The 26,478-nt window shown below is 39.5% G+C and overlaps 1 protein-coding gene across 3 annotated transcripts in view; it reads right to left on the bottom strand.

Moving 5' to 3' along the window:
• Positions 1-4,897: 4,897 nt before the first annotated feature.
• Positions 4,898-26,478, bottom strand: part of rif1 (replication timing regulatory factor 1) — a 31,506-nt gene continuing 9,925 nt past the window's right edge. Inside the window, exons 14-37 of one of the 3 annotated variants that reach the window (XM_084724440.1) lie at positions 25,604-25,714; positions 23,617-23,679; positions 22,811-22,914; positions 21,300-21,386; positions 21,130-21,203; positions 19,717-19,897; positions 19,235-19,342; positions 18,997-19,146; positions 17,397-17,496; positions 17,014-17,300; positions 16,709-16,911; positions 15,387-15,480; positions 15,146-15,277; positions 14,014-14,156; positions 13,832-13,921; positions 13,680-13,731; positions 10,402-13,518; positions 10,159-10,359; positions 9,425-9,553; positions 9,222-9,308; positions 7,458-7,573; positions 7,155-7,305; positions 6,904-7,030; positions 4,898-5,915 (exon numbers count right to left, since the gene is read on the bottom strand). In XM_084724440.1, the coding sequence (XP_084580566.1) occupies positions 5,620-5,915; positions 6,904-7,030; positions 7,155-7,305; positions 7,458-7,573; positions 9,222-9,308; positions 9,425-9,553; positions 10,159-10,359; positions 10,402-13,518; positions 13,680-13,731; positions 13,832-13,921; positions 14,014-14,156; positions 15,146-15,277; positions 15,387-15,480; positions 16,709-16,911; positions 17,014-17,300; positions 17,397-17,496; positions 18,997-19,146; positions 19,235-19,342; positions 19,717-19,897; positions 21,130-21,203; positions 21,300-21,386; positions 22,811-22,914; positions 23,617-23,679; positions 25,604-25,714 (6,203 nt within the window). In that variant the 3' untranslated portion in view covers positions 4,898-5,619. Of the gene's footprint in view, positions 5,916-6,903; positions 7,031-7,154; positions 7,306-7,457; positions 7,574-9,221; positions 9,309-9,424; positions 9,554-10,158; positions 13,519-13,679; positions 13,732-13,831; positions 13,922-14,013; positions 14,157-15,145; positions 15,278-15,386; positions 15,481-16,708; positions 16,912-17,013; positions 17,301-17,396; positions 17,497-18,996; positions 19,147-19,234; positions 19,343-19,716; positions 19,898-21,129; positions 21,204-21,299; positions 21,387-22,810; positions 22,915-23,616; positions 23,680-25,603; positions 25,715-26,478 lie in introns of all 3 variants that reach the window. The other 2 variants (XM_084724437.1, XM_084724439.1) reach the window with 2 other exon arrangements.

The raw sequence follows: 26,478 nt of genomic DNA, 5'->3' as shown, positions 1-26,478 counted from the left end.
TTTTTTTTCCAGTTGTTTTTTACATTTTAAAACTAGTCACCATTCACTTCCATTGTTTGGGAGATTCTTCAACACTGTTTTCCTATGAAACTCCAGCAGTGTTTTGCAGACTAACAAAATAAACCCGATCCTCAGTCAACATGAGTGTGAGTAGATAATGAGTGAATTTTCATTTTTGGCTGAACTATCCTGTTAATGGGTGACGCATGGGTACCATGTGCTTGTCTGTCAGTAGGAAGATGTATATTTTTATAGATTGTTAGATTAGAATATAATCTATGGATTATTTCAGATTTATATTTAATTGTTTATTTTTGAAAATATTTGTTGGATGAAAATGCCTTTTGTAAAAATAACTGAATATATATATACATATATATATATATTTTAAACCCTGATCATTAAATAAATTAACTTGAAAACTCTCAATGGATCCTCTGCCATGGACCCACAGAGTTGAGAACCACTGACAGACAAAATGCATAACACTGGAGATTTTATCAACTATATTTAAAATGCTGACATTAATAAAAGTTTGACTCCATCTTCCTCCTGCTGTCCAAAACTGCCCTTTGGCACTAGTGGCATCATTTAGAGCCAGGGTCTGTGCAGTCATCATGCTTTCGATTTCTTGCCCACACAACTGGCAGAGTCAATGGCCAGCAGAGCTCAGCAGTCCATCATAACATGAGACCTTTTTACAGCATCAAACACCTAATTAAAATCAAACTGATCAAAAAAAAATTAACACTGAAATGAAGATCAGCATAAGAACTATCTAAAATGACATTGAAAAAAAATAAATGGGAAAAATCTATTTGATGTGTTATAGTTTGACTCATGTGCTACCTATTAACCTCAGGGAGGAAGGATTTATGACCTTTACTGCAGCCAGCCACCAGGGGGCGATCAAGATTCTTTGGCTTCACTTTTGGGGAGCTTTCATGTTGTCCATCTTTATATAGAGTCAATGATTTGAAATGATTTATTCAGGAGAGTAATATCATCCCTCCATATTTCACAGAAATACAACATGTGTACAAGACTGCCGTGTCTGAACAGGTGTCACTGCTCTTTAGTTTTAGTTTGCCTGATACAAGCGAACACTCTACACTTTTCATGTAGATGTTCAGTCACTGCTGAACACTGAACTACAGTTCAGTGAACTCTTAGTTAAATGAAGCAATAAATTGTAACCCCTGGCTACCCAGACACAGAGACTAGAAATCCAAGCTGAGATAGCCTGTTTTTCCTTCTTCCTTACCACTAACTACATCACTGTGACATCACTATGACACCACCGGTTGCAGGAAGAACGGATTTGCCAGAGGAGAATTTAGCTTTGTGTCAATTTAGGCACTGAGGATGAAGGAAGCTATTGAATCTAGCATCGACACTGACTGGACATCCACATGAAAAGTGCTGACTTTAACTTAGAGTGCAGTACCTCCTGTTGAGTGGTTCATTCTGAATACACTGACACTGAGGCTCACACGAGCCCATATGCTAAAAGGTTGCCACCATTTTCCATCTGTTTAGTGGAATTTGTTTAACCCACATCTTTTTCCTAAATTAGTCCCACGCCTTCCAGACAAGGGCGGGTGTACATCTCAAATAAGCTCATAGAAATTGAAAGTGCCACATTTTTTTAATGCCAGATTATGTAGAAAAACTGAACCTGAGTTGGAAAGTCAAAGTTTTTTTTCCTATTAGTCAGAATACGGTGCCTGAGCTGTAAAAATGTCCAAAAATCCTCTTGACTCAGATTATATTCACTCTAATGTCATCAGCACCACTAGGCATTTTGACAAAATCCTCACACAAATTGATTGGTATTGAATTTACCATAAGTGAATTAATGATAAATCAGCCTCAAGAAAACAGACTATAAACAGACTATCTGAATTACCTATATAATATCTGGAAAACTGCTAATCCTCTCGAAAAGATAATGGTGCATCTCCAGATATTCATCCTGATACATTACACCTTTATTTATCCCATTGTCATGGCACAGATGCCAATGCTGCTCCTGGTTCAGATATCAGAGCAGGTTTAAATGCCTCAGTGTGTGTTCACATGCATTGTAATGCGTGTTGTGTGTCTTACCTCAGTGTCGTCTCCTCTGCACGGCTCAGTGTGTGTGGAGGCTCTCGCCCTGCAGTGGAGATGTCTGTTGGAGCCGCTTCTCTTCCTGGTCATCGTCCAGCAGAGCCCAATCTGCTAAGCTTGCACGCTGAGTCTGACTTATCTCAATAAACTGTGGAAATGCAACGCAGCCTCTGGCAGCACTCTACTGAAATAATCAGATAATTACTGAACACACTGAGCCAAAGAGAAGCCTGCTTATATCAGGCCGTGCTATAGAGGATGAATCAGTGAGAGCAGTCAGTGGCACCTTCTGTCATTTTGTATTATATTATCATTACTGTATTTCCATTTAGATTTTAGGCTTATGGCCAAGTTCCTCACAACAGTCAGACAACTTAATCTAATTCTATAAACCTAATTGATTCAGAGACCTATCGGTGAGGTAGAAACAAACCACCAGGTTAAGGAATGTTTTAAGTCAGTGGTTCATCTAAATAAGTGGCAGTTTATCTTATTTTCTTGTATTTAAGTGATAGTTCACCCCAAAGAAAGTCAGGTTTATTTTGTTAGTCTGCAAAACACTGCTGGAAAACAGGAAAACAGTGTTGCACAATCTCCCAAACAATGGAAGTGAATGGTGACCAGTTTTCAAATACACAAAACTGTCAAAAAAAAGAAAATAAAAATACATTACCAGGAGATTCAATATGGTAGATTTATTCGTCAGGATATGACACCTCTGGCCATTCAGTGGGGTCGTTCTTCCATTTTGAAGGAGGCAGACTGAAAAGACATTAACCCTTTTCTTTGTTTTTTTCTATGTAATGATGCCAACTGCTGATCAATAAAGACAGTGTAAATGCTAAACTGGCCTTAAAAATTAGTTTTCTTATTTTAAGCATTTGAACTGGTATTGACTGCCAGTCAAATTAGAGCAGTTGTTTTTACAGAAAAAGGGCGGAAGCATGACGCAGGAGTGAAGTACCCAGATGGGTTGCTGTCATCCATTTTGATGTCATTTTTCATTATTCCAGTTTACAAATATGAAGATTTTCTGCCTTTTCTTTAAGTAATTTAATTATTTTTTTTTAACAATTTAGAGGATTTTACTGTGGGCTGGACAAAAGCTTGTGAAAGGGTCATTTTGGACTTTGGGTAATTGTGACTGTGTTTATCACTTTTCAGAATTTTTACAAACCAAACAAGTGATTAACAGACAGTAATCCACCACTCAGGAATCACTCCAGAGCCTTGGACTTGTGTGTTGTCACCCTCCAAACATTGTGGTGCACCGTCAAATTCTGGCAGTGATTTATGTTGATGCTTGTCATTTTTGTCCTGGTTTAGAAATGTGAATAGTTTTTTTCCCTCCAGTTGGAGTTTTCCACAGTGAACTATGTTTATCCCCAGTGTTTATGGGCAATATAGAAGAGACTTAAGCTTTCATTGCACAACAGTTAACAGTTAATGTAGAAATGTTTAACAGTGACATCTGGATCAGTACACAGAAAACAGCACTAGTGACATTTTTGTAGGAATCTATAAACTGAATCCAAATGAAAAAATTCTTAATGATTCCGTTGGAATTTTTAAAACAATTTCTCGATGCTGAACTCTAGTGCAGGCCTTTTCCACCAACATGAAACTGACACTGTTCTGGTTTAAGCGCCTAATTTGTACCAGTTCAGAGATTTTCCACCAAAAATAAGTGGTTCAGAATCTGAAAAGTTGGTTCCTATCTGGAGCTGAACAATAACAGGTTTCCCTTGAGAACCAAAGTGGGCAAGTCATCTTCTTAAGGCTGTTGTGCTTTGTGAAACATCCACTGCTGATGACATCCTTGATTACAACAGCTCTGCTCAAAAATGGTGGAAGCACGGGCTGGTTTGCTAGATAGGACCAAGGTCCCAAGAACCTTGAATGGAACCGGTTAAAGGAACAGCACTGATTAGGTGGAAAAGGGCCTGTAGTCAGTTTATGAGCAAATATCTTTGACTTACATCAGAGGGGTGTACTACAACGCAAGATCATTGTATGGAGTATGTTGAGTTTAAAGTCAGAGTTTTCAGTATCGTAAGGGTGGCTCTCTTTTAACCTGGCTAAATCACCATGGTAATATATGCTGAACTCAAAACCTGGTTGAGCAGGTTACGTTCAGAGTTTCAGATGAAATTGTCTGTATAAGCACTGCCTTGTTGCAAATTCTTTTCTAGATGATGTTCTTTATGAGCAAGATATATTCTACAGAGTTATACGACGTTATGTTACATACACAAATTTGCTGAGCTTTATGTTGGTAATGTCACCACATGAAGCATGAAGATGATGTAAAACTAACATGATGTAACAGCAGAATAAACTGTACACACTGTTGCCCTTATGCAGAATTTTCCCCATTCCCACTGCTTCACGTCATATTAACACAGCAGATTAAGATCACATTCAGCCTATTTGTAATTTTCTGATAGAATTCTTCTCCTGCCTGGTTTGCAGCAACAGTGTTGTTTTTGCCACACTATATTATTACAGCTATTCATTATATGGACTTGATTATTTTGACTGAAGTGGGCGGCTCACGATTACTCCACTTTGTGCAGAAAGCCGCACCAGACACCGCTTTTATGTGAGCCCACAGCCTGAGGAAGAAAGCCTGCGTTAACAAATAAAGTTGATAACCACCGTCATTGTATCTGTCATCTCTGACTGCGGTTTTCGGTTTTGTCAAGCCAGCTCATGCTTCAAAAGCCTGGCTGTGTTGAGATTCTTTCAAAGTACAGCCCTCAGGAGCAAACAAAAAGCTTAAAAATATAATCAGTTCTGTCTTTTATTGAAGTATTTAAAAACAGAGTCAAGTGTGGAGTGTCTAACTATAATCCACACAATATGCTTCATGACTTTAAAAATGCAATAAGATCTTCAAATAAAAAGATAAAGCAAGACAGACAAAAAAAAAAATACACAAAAGGACGAGGATGAGCTGAATTGTAAACAGCCTAAAAATAGGCACGTGGAAGAAAGAAATGACATGAGAAAGCATATATACAAAACTGGAAGGTGTCAACAGCACAGCACGCTGAGAAAAAAAGAATGTTTTCTACATACGTTTGTAGTCTTACATCAGTTCTTTATTACAAAGTCTAGGATAATGGGAAAAAACACCCATATCAAGATTACAGCTATTAAAAATCCTTTTCTTCTTTTGACAGTTTAAAAAGTGTGACTGTGCTTCCCTTTAAGTGTTTCTTAAAATTATAAACTACCCAACAGCTCAAGCTAGAAATGAAAAAAAGTGCTGCTAGCGTTTATTTAAAAAATATACTAAGTAAAGAAAAATTAAACATGAGACAAGGCCAAAGAGTTAAAACTCCTCTTATGTAAAATCTGGTAATCTGAAACTTCTATCTACACAAAGCCTCAGTGGGAAAAAAATCATTTGTATCCTTTGTTCTCGATTCCACTCAAATAGATCTGTTTTTATGCGTCTTAACATCTGTACAGTGGCCTGATCCAGCAGAAGCACAAGTCTCTTCAGGGTTCGTCATCTGTCTGGCAGAGGCGTGTCTGCAGCTCGACTACTACACGCCTCATCAAGCCTCCTAAATGATCGTGCATCTGAACGAGCTGCTTTGGAGAGCAGGAACTCAGTTCTGATGGCGTCATCCTGCAGGTCAGCGCCTCCACCTCTGACAGCAGCCCTTCAGGGTGCAGCAGTCTTTCAGGTGTCTGCTCTCTGGCCAGGTTGTCACCTCTCTGATTCTCTGAGCCATCTCGCTCTGACCTCTCATCTGGAACCAAAGGAACCGGCTCGTCCACCAGCTCTGATGCTGCAAATACAAAGAAGACACAAAGAAGACATAGTTTACATACTTAAAGGAAAAGTCAGTCTGCTGTTATCCAAACTGAAGTTATTCACTAATTACTGTATATTTCATTAGTTTGACTGCATTTCAAATTCAAACAGCATAATTATGAAGTGTAATATATTTTTCGAATTATAATTATAAATTTAAATATAAAGGTTATCATAATTTAGTCAATGATCTATTATTACTGCTGTCAGATGTTTTGGTTGTATATCTGCACAAGCAGGTTTATGAAGTCTATCTAGGGGAACATCTTCACATATTGTCCTCTATCTTTGTGATGAAAATTTCCCTTTAGCCCCTCCTCTCACTGTAGTCTTTGAATGCCCCTTGCTGCGACCCTGTCAGACTGCATTACAGTATTTACTTTTCCCGTTTCCTTGCTTTAGCAGGTCTTTTAATTTAACTCCTGACGCTGTTAAAATGACAGATTTTCCTTTATGGATGAAGGCAGAATGTCAAACTGCAAACTCAAGTTCTTCTTTTTTCTCTCTGATGCTGTTTTCATGAATGAACACTTCCTGACATATGAGACAAGAAGCATAGCCTTATATGGTATTATTTGGGTGTTAATAATAAGAAGAAGGCATACTTTATTAATCCCAGAGGGGAAATTACATTCTTTTCACTCCGTTCAGGCCAAGTCCTTACAGACTGAGCTACTGCTGCCCCCAGAAACTCTGCTCCAGGTGAGGCTATTATGCTAATTTACAAGTCTCATGCATATGCACTCAAATATGCACAGGTGGATCATTTACATTGTCTGTTTGTTGAGTCTGATGTGGTGACCTGTGTCCAATCATCATTGTTTGAACCACATGAAGAAACTCAACACAGTTGCACAGAAACTCAACTCGACGCATCAGTGCACATGTCTAAATGCTCAAAGTTTGTGGTACTAAATGTATTTCAACATTTGGAATCAAAGCATACAGTAGATTTTACAAACCTAGTGTGTCGCCTGAGGTCTTAACATCCTCATCCTGGTTTTGAGGAGCACTGGTCTCCTCTACTTCAGAAGTCATCATCTCGGTCTCATCAAAACTCTTCAACTCATCACCACCTCGCCCTTTACGCTAGAAGAGAATTGTTCAGAAGTAGTCAAACAATTTCATCTACATATTTTTGTCAAATGTATTTTATCACACATTTGTGCTGCGTGACCTCAACCCTGTTGCAGCCCTCTTCTCCCTTGCATACCTGTTGTTCATAGATCTTAAGTGCCTTTTTTACATTTGATATCTTTGGGGAGCGAATAGGCAGGGTCTTGATTTCACTGGGAGTAAGAGCACTGAGGTCACCGACTGTTTTGATGTTTCTGGCTCGAACAAGCTGCCCAAAACCACGAGACCTGTGAGGACGATCAACAGCAGTAACAAATAAATACAGCTGATAAGACAATAAAAAGCTTTCATTTATGTTTTCACAGAGATTTACAATGAATAAATATTTGGTCAAATGCAAATCATTTGTCCTTTCACATTAACCCTATCCTGTACTCACCACATGTTGGAGGATATCTGAGGCAACACAGCTTCTACAGGTGTAGAGCAGCCAACCAGGGCAGGGTAGATACAGTCTCTAGAGACAGGCCGCGGCTCTTGACTCATTTCAGAAATCTGGAAAACATGGTTGCATCTACCATCAGGTTTTAGTTTGGGTCACAGTTGAAATTTTTATATTAAAGAAAGCTTGCAGGGATGTCACAAGAACCAATGCTTCAGTAGAAAGTTGATTCTAAAAACGGACAGTACACGTTTTTGAAGAACACCTGAAAGAAAAACCACAGGTTGAAGATGGTGACAAGTACAACTGCAGCGACAACCCCACCTCGACATGTCAAAAACAAAACTGCAAAAAGTCTGTGTATGGAGGTATTTTGCACTTGTGGCAATAGATATATATATAATAAATTAACAATAAATCAGCAAAAAACAGTATGAAAATGGTGCCATTAAACTTTTCAGACAAAAGGAGGAAACACTCCCAACTTAAATTAGCAAGGCACCTAAAATCCACCCAGATGGTGAGTGATTTTCAATACATGTAACAGTGTACCAAAATTGTTGTTTCTATCTATATCGATATACTTTTTTTTTTTTTTTCTGCATTAGGTACTCTAGATTTTCATGCACAAAGTTCCTCTATATGGTGGTCCTCTGTTCACTCAGTCAATCTCTGTAGAGTCTCTGCTCTCAGACAGCAGATCTCTTCATCAAATAAAGCTTTCTGTATTTTGCACTCTGGTTAATTTTTAAGTCGAAATTTGACTTGACTGTTGGAGCAGCTGAACTGCAGAGGTTATTTCTGACTTCATAGACACTGATGTCTGAAGTAATGTTACATAAAAAGTAGTGCTGTCAATCAATTACAATATTTCATCACAATTAATAGCATGACTGTCTGTACTTAATCTTAATTAATCATAAATTAATCACATTTTTGGTGATTCAAAATGTACCTAAAAAGGGATCATTTTAAGTGTTAAAATGTAATTCAAATATAACTATTAAATAAAAGACATTAACCAATACAAGCCAATTACAAATACTGTCCAGAAACCCTCACAGGCACTGCATTTGGCATAAAAAAGCCCATCAGACACAGATGAGCTTAATTTAACATTAAGGCCAAAATGCACTAAAAGCATCAATAGAAATGGCAACTGAAGCTTCTGTGGTGCACTGCAGGCTTCAGATTTAAAATTCCAACACCACAGAACCAGCTGTGTTGTAGGAAAAGGTTACTATTTATATGCATTTATTAATTTCTTTAGTATTATTATTGTTAATAAAAGCTTATTTCTCTAATAAAATACTGTCCTCTGAAGAGAAGAATCCTCACCTTTATTCAGCTCAGTCTATATAATGACAAAACTGTGCGCAATAATCATGTTTTTGTATTGAGGCAGCAGGATCATTTACATCAGTGTCACTCTGCTGTGGTCTAAAACATCCTCATTGATGTAAATTGTCAAACTGCATATTGATACATACTGAAGAGATGAAGAGGAGAGAAGGTCTGAACTCTTCATCATGACTTACAATGATGTAGCGCAGTGACAAACGTTTTATGGGGGAGACGTGCGTCTGTCTGTTTGGCCTTTACAGAGTTTAAACCACAGAACTGTACAATAACATCAGGATTCATGATCAATACAGTTTTTATATCGGTCGGCACTTCACGCTTCACACTTTCGCTGGTACTACAAGCAAAGGAAGAAAGCAAGGAATTGTGACATCCCCAGACGATTTCTCATTTGTTTACCAGGCATTTCTTGGAGCTCTTGTAACCTGGACTGTGCAGATTTCTGGGACTCAGGATCAGCAGGCCCTTTGTTGGAGTAGTGACATACTAGAAGTAGTAGCAGATGAGCAACATATCAAATCAAAGTAGGTCATTTGGAGAAAACTTTGGTTCATATGGATTAGAACTCTGGAAATTAAAAACAATGCCAGCCTCATTCATACCTTGGGCTGTGGGATATTGCTAATTTTGGATCTTCTGGGGGAGCTGGTTCTGATGGCAGGGCTGCGACGATCAATGTCATCTGCAGTTTCCTGCTGTTGGATTGGATCAGCAAAAGACACACGCCTGGACTGCAAAGTTGAAGGAAAAAATAGTTACACCCACATTACAAGCAAATACATGTTCCATGCCTGGTTGCATAAACCACCTGAGATATCAAACTTGTGTTCACTGCAGTTACTGTCATAATCCAGAATTACGAAAATATTACTGTGACAGCAAGAAAGGAGATGGCAGTTTGTTGACTCCTGAGTTTCCATAAAATATTAATTGTAAATGTTTTGGCTGGTTAGCTAAAAAGGTACTAATGCTAACATCAAATCTATACTCTTAACAAGTTCTCTTGAGTTCATCTTCTCCTCCTTTTCAATCACCATAAATTTTGCCACTGTCTTATGTTTCACAAATTATTTTACTTTTAAAGGGACTGGTTTTGGTCCTTTGAAATTTTCTAAGGAACGCATAAGAGAATACTTGAGTAGTTAAGGATTTTTCCCTTACAACAACCTATGGAAATATTCATGGTGATTTAATGCAACTAATTTTTTCTTGAGGAATCCTTGGATGAAAATGTCATGGAAACCTTAGGCTATGGGGTTTTATGCAACCAAGCATAGATTTTTATAATGGACCTTATGTATTTAATTTTAAACCTTATGAGTTCTTTGCCACTTACTTTGACAAGAGGTGAGGGAGTCTCATCCTCTAATGGTCTCTTCTGGCCCTTCTTAAGAATACTGGTTGATGGGGAGGCAGAAGGAGACCAAGTTCCTCTTGTCCTGCCACTGCTGGGGCTTTGGCCAATATCTGCCCCCATTACAGCCTCCAGGTCCTTCTGCTTTACCGGAGAACCCTGGAAAACATCTTCGCTTGTCGATTCTGATAAAGCAGTACAATCATCAGGCAGTACAGCTTCCAAATTTGCATTCTCTGTGTTGGTGATCTGAGCTTTCTCTTCATCCTGACACTCCATAATCTCTGTTTTGTCGTCTTTATTGATGTCTTGTAGAGGTGTGACATTATCACCAGCACTAGCCTCTGTGTGCTCAGTGACATTTAGACACTCCATCTGTTCTTGATCAAATGAAGTACTAGGACCATCAGCAGCTGGGTCCTCCACTGGAACCTCTGGGAGTTTTTGGTGGTTTGTAAGTAAATCGATGTTTTGTTTTTCTCTAACATTGTCATCAGGCTCGGGCATTTCTCTAGCTTTCCCCTCTGAAGACTCTGAGACCTGCAGTTTGTCTGTTGTCTCATCAAGAGGCAACAGTGTATCCACAGATGGGTCACAGGGCAACTTCTCCTGAGTCTGTTCACTGATGCAAACCAATTCAAGCATTCCAGCAGATTTCAAGTCCCTAGTGTCATTTTCTTGTAAAGAGATATTATCAACATTTGTTTTAGAATCTTCTTGTCTTTGGTCCTCTTTGGGAGGCGACACCCCAAGTGCTTTGCTTTTATTTGTGCTTTCTGTGTCAGTTTTCTCTACAACAGCATCAGCCTTTACCTCATTTGGTGATAACTGGATGCTTTGCTCCTCAATGTGACATGCCCCCTGCTGTAATTTAGAACCCTGCAAATCTGGGGTTTGTAGTGAATTGTCCATGATCTTCATACTTTCTTTATCTGCTTTTTGAGTGGTATTATCATCAGTCTTCACTATACCACTACTAATTTTGTCATCTTTACATTCAAGAGTGAGAGGACTTTGCAGAGATGCCCGGGGTTTCCTCCCTCTCTTTTTGGGCATAGGTGAAACTTCTTTGGTGTCTGAAGAATTAGACTCTAAGGACTCGGCTACTAATGACTGAGAAGACCTTCGTCTTGAGTATCTGCCTCTGCCCTGGGAGGACTCTGTTGACCCTGCAATATCAAGTGACTGAGAACTCTCTGGGGTTGAGCAAGGACTTGGGTCCTCTTGTACTTTGCTCCTTCTGGTCCTACCTCCGACTGTGGCCTTATTTTCAGACTCTGCAACATCAGATGATGCCTTGCTTCTTCTAGATCTACGCAGAGACTGGCTATCAGAAGATGAGGGTGTGATCATTTGGGAGTCTTCCTGACTAAGGTCGTCATCCGTACCTTCCCTTGTCTTGTGTTTGTCTTTGACCTTTGATTCATTCACCAACTTGTTTGTTGTGCTTGTTTCATCTTGGGACTCATTAGTTGGAGAAGAAGAGACTGTCTGAGCATCTCTCCTTTCCTTTTCGGTCTGTTTGACAAGTTCAAACTCTTGAGATTGGCCACCAGTTTGAGGAGAAGAAATAACTGTTTGAGAATCTTTCTTTGTCATATCATCAGCATTTTCTGTCTGATCTACAAGCTCAAACTCTTGGGATTGGCCACCAGTTTGAGGAGAAGTAGTAACTGTTGGAGAATCTTTATTTGTCTTACGATGAGATGTTTCAGTGTGTTCTACAAGCTCAAACTCTTGGGATCTCCCACCAGTTTGAGGAGAAGAAATAACTGTTTGAGAATCTTTCTTTGGTGTGTCATCAGCATTTTCTGTCTGCTGTACAAGCTCAGACTCTTGGAACTGGCCACCAGTTTGAGGAGAAGTAGTAACTGTTTGAGAATCTTTCTTCGTCATATCATCAGCCTTTTCAGTCTGTTCTACAAGCTCAAACTCTTGGGACTGGCCACCAGTTTGAGGAGAAGAAATGGTTGTTTGAGAACCTTTCTTTGTCTTAGCCTTATCGGTCTGTTCTACAAGCTCACCCTCTTGGGATATGCCACTAATTTGAGGGCAAGAATTGATCATTTGAGACTGTTTTTCTGGCTTACCACCCTTTCCAGCCTGTTTTACAAGGTCAAGCTTATGTGTAGTAGTTTGGCTGGATTTTTCTTTGATGGGCAAACCCTTTTTCTTCATTCCATCATCCTTGTTTGCATCCAATGGTGATTTGCTCCGCCGACTGTACCCACCCTGTATCTGACTTTCATAATCAGACTGTGAGTCAGTTTGGCTGGACTCCTGCCCTCTAGTGCTTCTCCTCTTTCGTTCAGGTTTTTCAGGGAACTCCTCGGAATTGCTATACAGTTTGATCTTCTTGTTGGGCCTACCCTGAGAGTTTGTTTGGCCTGACTCACTTTTGTCCCTCTGAGCCCTCGTACGTAATCTGTCTCTGCCACTGTCATCCTCTGCAGTCTGTTTACTTCTTGTTTTTGGTCTGCTTTCCACTGAGTTCAAATTTTGAGAATCACTTTCACGGTCCTCTCCAGAATGCCTCCTTTTGAATTGATTATATTTCTCTTCCCGTTCCTCAGGGTCTTCTCCAGGCAACATAGGCCTGACTCTCTGGCGTCCAGAACGCCTGGGTTCACCTGAGGCAGTTTGGGTCACAGAGGACTGTTCAGAATCCTCTTCCTGACTTGATGGTTCCTCTAAATTTGAAACCATTTTTGCACTTTTTTTTCTCTCCATTTCAGTCTGAGTGTCTGGGATGACATCTTCATCCTCTGTTGTGTCACTGGGCATTCTCTCAGTCAGCCTTACCGGCCCGCATTTTGTCCCAGAGTCTTTTGGCCTTAGTGGTGACTCAAAGGCATCGTTCACGGTACCTTCTGGGTTCATTTTTCCTCTCTCAGTGGACTGGGGATCCTGAGAGTTTGAACCAGTGGATGTCTGGGAAGCTTGAGAAGATGATCTCTTGCTGGTGTCAGAGTGTTCTTGGCTACTGGGGGTCTTAATGAGGGAACCAGTGAATGTGGACACACTACTAGGACTGGCAGGCTTTCCCTCAGTGTACTTCTCAAGAGTGATAAAGGCCTGGCGGCGAATGTTGGGTTTCTGGGGAGTCCCTGAGACCAAATCTGAGGAGCAAGAGATGTGACTTGTGCCTTCTTTAGACAACATGTCCAAGTCTTGTGTTCTATCATTATTCTTGGCATCATCCTCCATAGAAACATCTGCTGACTCAGGAATCATCTCTTCCTCATGTTTTTCTATCTCTACTGCTTCTGGGTTGGCATAGTCTTGAGTCTCTTTTGTTAGAATCTCTGTGTCTTCCTCCTTTTCCACATCTTCCTGAGAAACCTGAAGAAAACCAAATGCATGTAACTTAATCTGTCTGCAAATATATTAAGAAAAACATTAGACCAGGGCAAACACAGATGCATTCAAAGCAGTGGTGTAATGGAATGTAGGTGGTCTGTACTTTTCTCTTTTGCCTCTAATAAGGGTGTGTATCTCATTACCTTATCAGGAGCCTCTTTGGTAACCTTATCTTGTTCAGTTGCCAGTTTGTCCCTGTGGAAAAAAACAGGTTATTGTACAAATGTTGTTTATTTTATTTTTTATGAGAGAGCGGGATTTATCTTGATTCTGTAAGCAGATGGTCATAACTTACAAAGAGTCTTCTTGGCTCTGTGTGTACTGGGTGAAAACCGTTGTATCCAGTGAAGCATCAAGGTTGTTGTACATGGCAGGGATGTCGACCCTGTGACAAAGAAAACATTAGCCCTACACACAACTGACAACATGGATGTATAGAAAATGTATTTTTCAAACAGACAAGAGGACAAATCTGACCTTTTAGTCCTTTTCACCTCCTTCTGATGCTCCGTCAGAACTCGCTCCTTCGTTTCAGGAGGAATGAAGACAAAGTCAATGGAGGCCTCTTCCTCCAAAACCTCTCTGCGAGGAAGTTTGGGGGAGCCAAAGTCCAGCTTTGTCTGATTAAGGGAACACAGTTGAAACAAATTGTCCAATGGTGGGATAACAGCAGCTGGTTAGAACATGTAGTAGCTGTAACCCTGCCCTTTTATGGCCACAGTGTTTTCTCTTACTTGCTTAAACATTAAATACACACATTGCCATGAAACTGTTGGCAAAGCAACTGAAAAAGAAACAGTTGCGGCTCATAGTTCAACATCTCTACTGCCAGGCTGAGACTGTCTTTGTCAAGTTTAGGCTACAGCCTGCCATGATGTGGCTCCTGCATTGCTCTCTGTAAAACCATGCAGCTAAAAAACAAAATAAAAATGCGAGACAAGTCTGGTTGTTCTCGACTCATGACTCCAATCATTAACATTTGGGAGCAGCCCTAATGTAGCATTGCTAAACACAAAAACAATAATTGCAGATGAACCTTCCTCCTCCTACACACTTACCAGGCACTGCCCCTTGCCTAAACCAAATGGAGCATTTCCAACATTTGTGAACTTGTCTAACACAGACAGTCTCCTTTTGTGTGCTACATGTGTGAAAGGGCAAATGCGAACACTGTCAAAATCATTGTCCAGAGTTCATATGTGAAAACGGATCTGGACTTGTTACATTTATACTGCTTCATTTATTACAATGCTGCTACATTTGCACAGTCTCCGATACTGGTTATTGTATATTGGACATTGTATATAATGTGTATTTTTAATATTGTATGTAATTGTACACAGTGTTCCTCGGTTACTTATTTATGTTCTTTCCTCTCCCAATATTTATCTCTTGTATTCCTTTATTTTATATTACCATTTTCAATTTTTTATACTTTAAATTTTTCTTCACTTTTATATACGTGTTACATTGTTCAATGGCATTCAGAGTGGAAGGCAAAGGAAGAATTTCACTGTACAGGGAAACTTGTTTTTAACTGTGCATATGACAAATGGCTGGATTTGAATTTTTGTGAGAATGGGATGGACTGGTGTGAGTCTAAACGTACAGAAACTGGTCTGGAGGTGTTTGCAGAGTTCTTGCCCTTGAGCTCAGCAGCCTTTCCAAGCATCGTGTCCCTCTTCCCCACAGATGAAACTGGCATCCCACTGAGCTTGGTCTCCAACTGGGAACTTTCACTCTGAACGAACAAACAAATAAGATTAGCCACAGATAACAATGAACACTTGGAAAGTAGTGAAAATAGCAAGAAATACCAACACTAAAGTCAAAGTGGCACCACAACTCACCGAATAAGGTCCACTGAGTTCATCAGCAACACTGACAACCTCAAAGCCAGGAAGAATGAGTGGAGTCTTCTGCTTCACTTGGCTCAATATTGGTCTGTGTAAAGAAAATGGCAACATTGATAAGATTGCTGTTAGCCCGCATAAATGGATCTAATTCATTGTGTTGTTCATCTGTCATAAAAGACAGACACAGGGCTTAAAGTAAGGAAACAAAGAAAACACATAGGGAAGATAATAAAGATAGTTTGGTGGTTTAAGATGCTAGAAGCATAGCCTAGTGTGTTGTAGGCTACAACCCAGGAGGAGGAAGGCTGTGCCACAACTATTTTCAGAAAGACCAGAACTTTCAATTTAAGAGATTCTAAATGTGAATCCTTGTGTAAGCTTTAGAGGACAAAATGGTAGAGAAATGCTAAAGCCATAGTCTGGCAACTGTTTCCAAGCAGGGTCTATTTTCACCACAGCAGCTGACCTGCGTATGGACGAGGCCTGTTGTTAGTGACAGAGCCTATTAAATTGATCGAAACCAACTTCTTGCAAAAAAAAAAAAAAAAAAAAAAACTGTAAGTAGGCATAAACCTTAAAGAGAAGACTGTGTTTCTCTACAGAGTATGGGTGTAAATGTTAGACCCTCTCACATAACAAAGGGGTAAAGGGAAGATTGTCCATTAGGGGCGTAACACATCGTTGTTGGTCTGTATGCCTTTGCCAGTCACCTCACCCGGCACATCTTTAGCGCCTGCATGATTGTGTAAAATATTGAAGTCTGGCATGAAAGCCAGTGACAGCTCTCTCACAATCATTACACTTATATCATCATTAGCAGTCCCATACTGCAGTTCACCAGAAAAAACTGACATAATGTTGACTAATCAAACGTCCATCTTCAAATAATATCCATGGGTGGGGGATTCCCCTAGATGACACGATCATTTTGGCAAGATGTGATCATTCGTCAAAATCAAAACATCAATACTGTGGAGACACCCACAGGTAATGATCTTGCTCTTGGTTGGTGTCATGATTCACTGTAAACAACCATTGATGAGCCACTCATTTCTGACACGTGGCTCATACAGTGCAGGATACTCTGAAGAGCTGGGTGACTGTGATAGTGAAGTAGGTGGTGTGTTGGGCTGTTGCATGTGTGGACAGTTTCACTTAGATTTGGGGATTTATAAAAGGAAATTGCTCACTGGCAAGTGTATACAAGGTTTTATAATTTATATTAATATCACAGTTTTCCTCATTTGTAAGTACATGACCATTTAGTGTGGATCTCTCTGTAGAGTGTTGTAAATGAGGCCCCAGAGCATTTTTACCTGATCTCCTCAGGGTAGATGAGACTGACTGAGTTGGCAAAGGTGGAGTTCCAGAACTGAGCGACTGAGGTGCGGAGCTGCTTGTTCTTGTGAGAGAACAATGCACAAAGCAGAGGAGAAAGCAGAGCCAGGAGTTCATCATTGTACACCAAGGTAGAGCGGGTCTGCAGGCAGCCAAGGACCTCACTGGCAAGCTTCTCCAACTGCAGGATGCAGAGAGAAAACAACAGACCGTTATTGCATACGATGTGGGAAAAAAAGTCAAAGTATTTAAAAACTGTGTACCCATTTGACAAAGACCCCACCTTTCCCAGAAGCTGCGATGTGAATCTGGGTGGCTCACTGGCTGCTTGTTTGTACAAGAGGGTGAGAGGGTGAATCAGAGAAGTCAGGGTGGCTTTGACAGTGTTGGCGAGAGCAAGGTTGGTGAAGAGAGCAGACAGGATGGAGATCAGGCCCAATCCTGTCGCATCAGAAGACTCAGGGCCCTCCAGATACACCTCAAAACACTGCACCAGCAGGGACTGGAAGGCGGATATGTTCCCCATAACCTTGTTTCTCTTTTTCATCCAGTTTACGGGAGTGTGAGGCGCTGGAATTAGTAAAGAGTGGAAAAGTGAGTTCTCCCTTTAATCTTAGTATAAAGACTGAAAAAGAGTTACGTGCTTATGAGCTTAAGTTCTCTTACACTTGAGCTTTTGCTGAAACTGAGGAGTGTATGGCGAGAAGTCCACACACTCAATCATGACTTGCAGGATACTGGCAACGGCATTTAATGTTGAAGGAGCCTGGAAGATAAGACAGTATCCACATGTTAAATCTTATTACTTTCACCAGGTTAGGTTTTTTAATTTTGTTTTTCATGCATTTAAAGAAACAACTTTTCCTGTATGTCTGTTCTCACACAAGCAACAAGTGGAGAAAACTTTACAGCACTAAAGTATACACCACCAACTTTGACAGTGCTTTTGGTAAAACTGGATCATATTTTATGTTTTCTGGTCGTCCCTCTGTTGTTCTTTGGCTGAAAATATACCAGGGACCCCCTCATGTTTTTGCTTAGAGTGTTGGTTTCTGCCTTTAATGGGTGATGTGTGGGTGAAGCATACTTGACTGGAATGAAAAACATTTATACACTTATTAAGACACAGATTGTTAGATTAGAACATAATCCATTGACTATTTTAGATTACAAAACACCATGAGCACAGGTAAGGCTGCAACTAAATTATTTCCTTTATTGATTAATTTGCCAGTCAATTTTACAATTAACCTTAAGTCTAAAAAATACCCACAGTTTCAGAATTTAACCTGTTCTGGTGCACTCTGACTACCGATCAGCTGAGCTCAAAGAGCCCACTAAATGTGCCGCTGTACCAGCTGGCTGTGACACAGCTGCAGCACCATGTGTGTTAGAGAGGGAGATGGTAGAAGATTGATTATTGCATGCAATGTTTCTGGATGTTATTAATAACTTACTCCTGACGCTTTGTCACTTGACCCACCAACCCAACATGCCAACCTGAACCTGTGGTATTTTCTAATGAGTTTACTTGCACCCACCTAGTTAACTCATGTATCACTACCAAAACGGTTTTGAACGGTCTCATTTAATTTGGGCACCGATTTATAAGTATTTTAAATGAAGTAGGTAAGGCTATAATTGCACCTAACTTTGTTGTTGTCAAGACATACAAATCTGCTAATCTAGGGTTCCCTTCTAGACATGTAGAACGGAAAACATGTTTGCAAATTAGCTGACATCTGTAACTGGGAGAAAACATTTTCTGCAGTCTATCTAACAGTTAAAATCCATATTGATGTGTCTTGTGTTACTGCACTTTCTTGATGTTTGGCTGGGAAAGCATAGTTTCTTGTTTGCTAATTTTAAATAAGTAATGTAAGTCCTAATGAATGAACATGTATGTATCTATGACAGCAGCATATAAGTGAACTGCACTGTGAAATACTAAATCTTGGATAATGCTGCTTTAAACCAATAAAGGTGTGTTTATCTGTAGATGCAATTGTTTTCCTCATGACAGCACAGCAGTTACTATCATTTTCAAATTTGATTATTTTGAAAAAACCTTAATGTGAGGATGAATAATTTCACATTTAAAAGCCTATTCTGAAAAAATTACAAATCACAAGAAAATTGTGAGATACGGATCCAATAATAATTTTCTTTCACATTTTTTTCCCCAAATAACTGTAAATCATTGTTTAGATGTTTACCTATCATCGTGGTTAGTGCCTTACCAAGATGGCCTTTGTCCCCTACTCACCATTAGTGTATCTCTGTCTATTGACGCAGTCATTTTTGCACAAAGCTCCTCACAGCCAATGTTTTCCTCAGCCGTGACCACCAGGGCAGAGCAGCGGGCAAACACTCTATATAGCTTGGACCATGTAGACAGCAGTGACTTCTGAGATGCCTGAACAAAATAGAGGGCTCAGAATCAGGCCATTTCCTTTGGTCAGAGTGAAAACAGGATTTTGGACTGGTGGGGCTGATACACAGACCTGCTGTAGTGGTGTGCCACGGAGTAGGTATGTAATGGGGAACAACAAGGCCGAGTGCATGGCGCTAAAGTTGTGCTCCAGAGCGTCACCCTGGTTGACTTCATTTGACTTGAAAAAACAAACAAAAAAAAGTTATTACAAATGTTACTCATGTTGGATTACATTCATTTAGTACTCTGCTGGCACATAGGTTTTCCTCTGATCATAGAAATAGAACATCAGGCTGTGATCATAGAAGTGACCACAGGAATTACTGCAATTTACCCCTGACAGAAGGGGAATTATTTGAGGTTTAGCCTGACTATGACTTTTATGACTTCATGCCTTTATTATGACAGGACAGCAATAAAGATGACAGGAAGGGTGGGAGAGAAAGAAAGGGGCTTACATGCTTTTTTTTTTTTTTTTAAACACAGCTACTAAATGACAACATCTATCATTATTCTCACTCCTCTGAGTGATGCCGCAGCTTCTCTGCCTACCTGTGTGATGGTGTCAGTAAGCTGGCTGACCATCACACTCCACATCCTCAACAGCTGCTCCTTGTTCTGCAGAGACCCAGCACTGCGTCCCATGGCCCCCAGCACTGCCTCTGCAAACGCTAGAGGGGAAGTGGGGCCCGACAAACCACAGCCCACCAGTGTTTGAAGGCACTGAAAAAACCTGGAGACAGGAAACACACAAGTAACGTGCTTAAGATATAAATTAATATAAAGAGCATGCACCATATTCATGAAAACACATAGCTCTGATGCACAAAAACTATAAAAAATATCTTAAATATTTGTTCAATAAACTGAACTGAATAAACTGCACATAATCTGTGGGCTTTTTGTATTTTAAAAAACAGAAAAGGCACAACTATTGGTTGATTCAAACTCATTTTGGAGTTTACGTTTGCAAACTAGAGGGCACCAAACTATTATACTATTATAGTATAATAGTATAATAACTATTATACATGAAAGATTAAATAATGTATTAGTACCATATATCAAATGAAGCTCTTATTCTTGAAAACAATAGCCATGACATTTAAAAGTGCTTGGACACAAAGCTATGATAGTTAAAACAACTACAATAAATTATGATGACAGCAGCCAGACATGAGTAAAAACTGATCATCTACTTGGGAAATTGTAGACACATTAGAAGGCTGTTCAATAGGACTTTTAATCATGGTAACTTAACTGCTAGCTGTGGTGCAAAAGCTGCATTCATTTGTAATATCCCCATGTTTACTTTTAATTTTTCATTAACCATACATTGTCCTATGTTGAAGAGTGATCTGTGTGTACAGGTCAGTTTGACCCTCAGTTTGCAGAGATCATTAAATCAAAGCATCATCCTTTCTGTGAGAAACCCTGAACTTTTCCCTCTCACACAGGTAATGTGGAAAAGAGACAGAAAAGGAGTTTGAGTGTTTGTTTGCTTAAAGTGAAACTTAGTACTTTTTGATGTGGACGACCAATCAGGAGCTCCTCTGACGCATGCTAGTACATGTAATCCCCACTGCATGGCTGTGTGAGCAGGAGAACTCTTTCTGATTCTCTGTCAGTAAAGCAGCACTGAGGAACTTATTGCTTCAACTGACTGCATTTAGCATCAACACAGACTGGATATCCACATGAAAAGTGCTGAAGTTTCCCTTGAAGAAACGATAAAAGGATCTCTGTTATAATAACTTCCACTATTTTTCTTTTCACTGCTGGGAGGGGTACAAGATGTAGATCTATGCATACAGAGTGGAGTGTAAAAACTAGACTTTTTCAGTTTTCTTTGAGAGGACTAAAGTGTCCAGACAGTCACAACTTGGAAAGTTCCAACAAGGATCTGACACAGGACTGAAATTAAATTCAAAATAGTTGACAAAATAATGTAAATAAAAGACCAACCTCTCATCCTCCATGTAGGCAGAGAGCATGCTGCTGTTGTAGAGGAGAAGAATGAGGAAGAGAGCCGGTGTTCCCTGAGAAATTAAATACAAAGTTGGGCCAAACTTCTTTTTGAGCATTTCCATGAATTCAGAACATGCATACACAACAGTAAACCAAGAAGCACTCACATTTAGGACATCCATCTTGCCCACTTGATAGGACGCAGAGCCAAGAACTCTCTGGGGTATACCTTTCACTGTGGTCTCAAACAGCATCTGAAGTAGAAGATTGAACAGCCAATGGGAGCAAAGATATTAGCAAAAAAAAAAATGCAACAGGACATTAAAATTCAAAGATATTCAAACCACAGGTAAAGTTGCCATTTAAGGAGTCATTGAAATAATTAAAAAAAACAATCACCAAAAGTTCAAAATAGGTCAAACTAAAATGAATACTACTTAGAAAAATGTATAAAATGATTTTTTTAATATTTATTTTTTTATTTAATTTATTATATAATTTACTTCAAATAGAGGCTTGACCAAAATGCCTACAGAAACTTAACTTTTATGATGCACAACAGTTTGTATTTCTCAGAGGTTGCGTTAGACTTTCTGGTTGTTTGCCATTTTCACAGACATGGTGATAATAATTGCATCACACCTTTTTACTTGTCATTTTAATGTTCATTATTTTAATGACAGTGACACACAGCCTATTTAATTACATTTTTCAGACACTCAATCACAACAATATTTAATCTACAGAACAAAATTACAGATCATTCATTTATAAGGCCATAGAGACAAGTGATAAACAGAAACACCGACCATGCAGTCGCTTTTTAAGTGGTCACTCATATTTTCTTGTCCAGTGTAATCTGTAACATCGACGTTGTCACGAGTTTCAGACTAGCACAAGATTTTGTGAAAAGGTTGGTCATGAGCCAAAGGACAGCTAATTAACTGCCCATAACAACCTGATGAAAAACAGGGGCTTGGCAGGGGGAGGCTGGAGTGGCCTATAACAAAGAGGCGCTTAACTTCTGAATGGATTTACATAACATGGCCAAACTAATGAACTGTTTATGGGAGGGGCTGGACTCAGCAGACTTCATTTTTCATTGGTGAAGGTTAGCTTATACTTTAGCCACACCACCTTTCATCACTCATGAATCATTTGTCATAGAGCTCGCAGGTGTCACTGCACTCAGCAGAGAGTTCCTTTTTCCATTGGTGTGACTTGGTACCATTCCTTAACATATGTAGCTGGTGCTTGTTTTTAAATTGTTTTACTTGGAATATGCGATATCCCTGCAGTGAGTTTGGGATTATTTCCCTGAAGAGCGACACAGCCATTATAGTAGATTGTAGAGTGTTTTCATCTGTCAAAATGATGAATAGCCATTTTCCTTTATTGTTAAAAAAAATGTAGTCAATGACAGTATATGCCAGAGGTGCCTTTAACCAAATATCTTCTGTTTTGTAACTTATTTCTAGGCAGCCCAGGGTTTTCTTATTGTGTTTTTGTGAAATTTTAGTTCTTCACTTTGTGTTTTTCAAAAGGCACATTGAAATAAATCTCAAATTTAAAAGTTTGGTATGAAGGAATAAATACATTTATTTTGGCTTTAACTAAAGTGAGTGCAGTAGATTAAAGAAGAGTGCATCAGACTTCAGGTTTTTGACCAGTGTCTTACCAGAATTCTGTCTGCAGGCAAAGCTTCTGAGGTAATGATGCTCTGCAGAGCCTGAAGTGTGAGTGTCAGAACTTCACAGCCCTGACGATCCTTCTTACTGCCTACTGACAGTCAGGGACAAGATTCATCTCAAAACAGAATGCAAAATGCAAACATTTTTGAAGAGCAAAACATTTTTTTAAATCCGTTAGGCTTTGCTTTGCTTGAGAGTAGGAAACATGTCTGATTTAAGAGAAGAGGGTCATCATTGGGGACAGACCCCTCAGTGTTTTTTCCTCCTTCACAGCAGTCCAGACCACAAGGCTCTGAACACTCAGACTTAAACTGATGACAGTGAGAATGAGTAGGGCGGGAGGCGAGGATGAGGTCTCACTGGTCCTCCTCCCAAATGACAGAGCCCAGACCCAATCAGAGTGCTCTATGTGGAGCTGCATGGTGGAAACCACAACTTTAAGAGCCCACCCTGCTGAGCAGCAGCCACAATGACAGTGAAAATGGTTCTCTACATACAAAGCAACATAATTGGGAATATCATCCATTAGCACCAACTTTATCTGTGTCTTCTTGTTCATCTCGTCAGACCTGCCTCTAATCATGCGTTATTGTGTAATTAAAGCCACATCAACAAACAACTACTTCCCAACACCTTGTCAAACATTGCAGTACATTCTCAGAGTTTGTTCATAAATCAGTAAACAAACTACAATGTAGTTTCCTGTGTTTTTATATCAAACATATTTTCAAAAACACTGTAAACTTTGAGGACTCTGCTGCCAATCAAGATGACTTGTCATTCAGGTACTTACCAGACTCCATGGTTAAGTTGACAAACCGGATCAGATTTGTCCATATGACAGCCAAAAGAGAATCTGCAAGAGGATTTATAATAGTTATATAATGCACAGTATTAAGTAATATTTTGCTCTGCGTTACACAAATGTAAATTTAATTTTGAGCTGTAAGCGACCATGAAACTCTTGAGTAAAAGATTGAACCACAACTTTACATGAAGAGAAGAGTAAGACAATGTACACTGAAATAACTTTGCTACTGTGAAACATATTACACACAGCTAAATACCTTATTTCTAGTAGGTTATATATCTCACCAGTCGTGGCTGGTAAAAGGAGGGCACAGCCCTGCCTCCCCCCACAATCCTAGAACTTCAGTGAAGAAGATGTAATTACTTTGACATTTTTACTGCATTTTTTTAAACGACTAACAATATTATTTTGTTAGGGAGTCAAATACATAATCTGGCTTGGGGTGCAAATATTTTGCCCACTGACTCTTGCGATAAGTTGTACATGCACGGTTTGAAGTGATAGGAGCTTGTTAAGACGCATGTTACCTGCACCCTCAGCAGTCATCTGAATTATACTGATTTACACACAGCCAACCTCTGGGTGGCAGGAGAGAGGTTCAATTTAAATCTGACAATTAATACAGCAGAGTGAGATGTGTTGACAGATGGAGGAGTTTTGAGCATCAGCTGCTACAATGAAAAGGTCACCATAAATAAGGTACTTAACTATGCAAGTTCCATTAGTCTATAAAAAATATCTTTTTGTATATTAAAATACCTTAACATGTTTACCTGATTTTCAGCATAGCCCGGCTGTTGTTCAGACAAACTGGTAAGGTGATCCTCCCTTTTCTCCGCCTAAAACTCTGCCAATACTAACAGTTTACTGACTATGAGCTGAATGGCTGTTGAAACAGGAGATGTTCGAAAACCAGCGATTTGACAGGCTGAGTTGCAAGCGAAGCCCTGAGCTGGCTTGAGTCAAGCCAGTTTCCACTGTTGCATGTTCTAAAATGGTTTTGTCTCTTATCTTTGGTCTGAACTTGGCTTTATAAATCATTGTGCTTTGTTTTGGCATCTCAGGCTTTGAGTGAATTAATGTGTTACTCATCAGTAACTTAAAAATCATGCCCCCACCAATACAGAAATGGCCGTTTCTCTTAACAGCGACATTTTTTTCATTAGTACTGTAGTCTTGTCAGGTTACTCCAAGACTCTGTTTTCAGTTAAAAAACAAATTGTCAAAGACAGCCATTTCCACATTTGTGAATTTAGCATTTACGCAAGTATGGCCTTGTACAGTTCATCTTGGCAGTAAAACTGGCTCTATTCGACTTTGGTAACAATTGGGCTTTTTCCACCAGTGCTTTTGGCTGCACTGAGCCAAACCGTACAGTGCTGAACTGCATTTCCATTGTCATTTTCAGCACACCAAGCTGTGCCAAGCTGCACCCAAGATGGACCTACTCTGGAGTGGGGCCAAAGCAAGCCTGACCCTCCTCCAAGCGGGCTGCAGTGATGTCTCACCAGCCGCAGCTAACCTCTAACAACCCTCTTTTCTCCCCTCGAACAAGCAAGTGTTGTGCTATGCAGCTCATGTGTGTGCAGGAAAGCAGAGAGAAAGAGGTTTCTTTAAGTCTCGTTGTACTCAGATCTCAGTGCTTTTGTTGCTTATAACAAAATCTTGATGATCTGAAATGTAGTTTCTCTCCTCTGTCGCTGTTCGAACTTTCGGGTATCTGCATTATTTTACCATTTCATATTCGCCATCAGCTGTGTCAGAGTTGTGTTAAGTTACTGCTGATGAAACCTATGAATGAAAACATTTCCTGTTTGTGCAGCTTCACAATAAAAGGGACTTTATTATTTAAGGAAACTGTGTGTTTCTCCCAGAGATGTACATGTTCATAGAAAGGAAATCTCATTTCCATGACTGAAAAGAGTCAGCTGTGAATTTCGATCAACTCAGGTTAAGCTGTGACGTTTACCTGGAGCATCTTTGCCGATGTTGGCGATTCCATCTCTAATGCTGGAGGTGAGCACAGCAGCATGTTTAGTGAAAGAGGGAGCACCAGAAAGGAGTGGGTGCTTCAAGGGCTCTGGAGAGAAAAGAGAAATTTGCTCATATGGAAAACATAATGTAATTAAAATGCAATTTTTTCTCATTCATTTAACCAATATGTAGACTACGGAACAGTTCAAACTGAACTTCTATTTGTTTTCACTTCATTAATCAGTTCGACACTGCATTCCGACATCATATTTTTCCCAGTCAACAGAAAGAGACAACAGAAAAGCTGTAGAAAAGCTGTAGAAACAATTGCTTCAGTTGAACTGGGCTCTGGCACAGGAAGGTGACAATTCTTAATTCCTGCTTATAAAACTCTGACCGACGTGGCTGTAGATATAGATATTAAAGCATTGGTAAAATTTATCACAATTATAGTGACAAATTATCATGATCGTTATTATAATGGTATTGCTAAAATGTGCTGGAAATATTAAAAATGTACTGATGCACACACTGAAATTCTTTCAAGTTTCAAATTAATGACATATTAACGATATGAAATGGAATCAACCTCTGTGATGTCAATGTTGGTCATTCTCTCTTAAGATATGCTCATTTATATTGCCAACAGAGTGACAAAACAGAACAGAATTGTACTTTGAGTGTACCTTATTATATTTGTAATACCATGACATAATACAGTCAATTTTAGGTTATATCGCCCAAGCCCACTTTGCTGTCCCAGTTGTCAGTTGCATTATTTACATCGATGTTGCTGGTGGATTACCACCTACTATTGATAAATAGAATAGTGCGAAACCAACAGCGGAAAATGAACTGTGCCACCTACAT

Source organism: Lutjanus erythropterus, chromosome 8 (assembly GCF_056507025.1).
Source record: "Lutjanus erythropterus isolate fLutEry1 chromosome 8, fLutEry1.hap2, whole genome shotgun sequence".
In the NCBI taxonomy this organism is placed as follows: Eukaryota; Metazoa; Chordata; class Actinopteri; order Lutjaniformes; family Lutjanidae; genus Lutjanus; species Lutjanus erythropterus.
The sequence above is the reverse complement of the archived record's forward strand: the minus strand, read 5'-3'. Positions and strand labels throughout refer to the sequence as shown.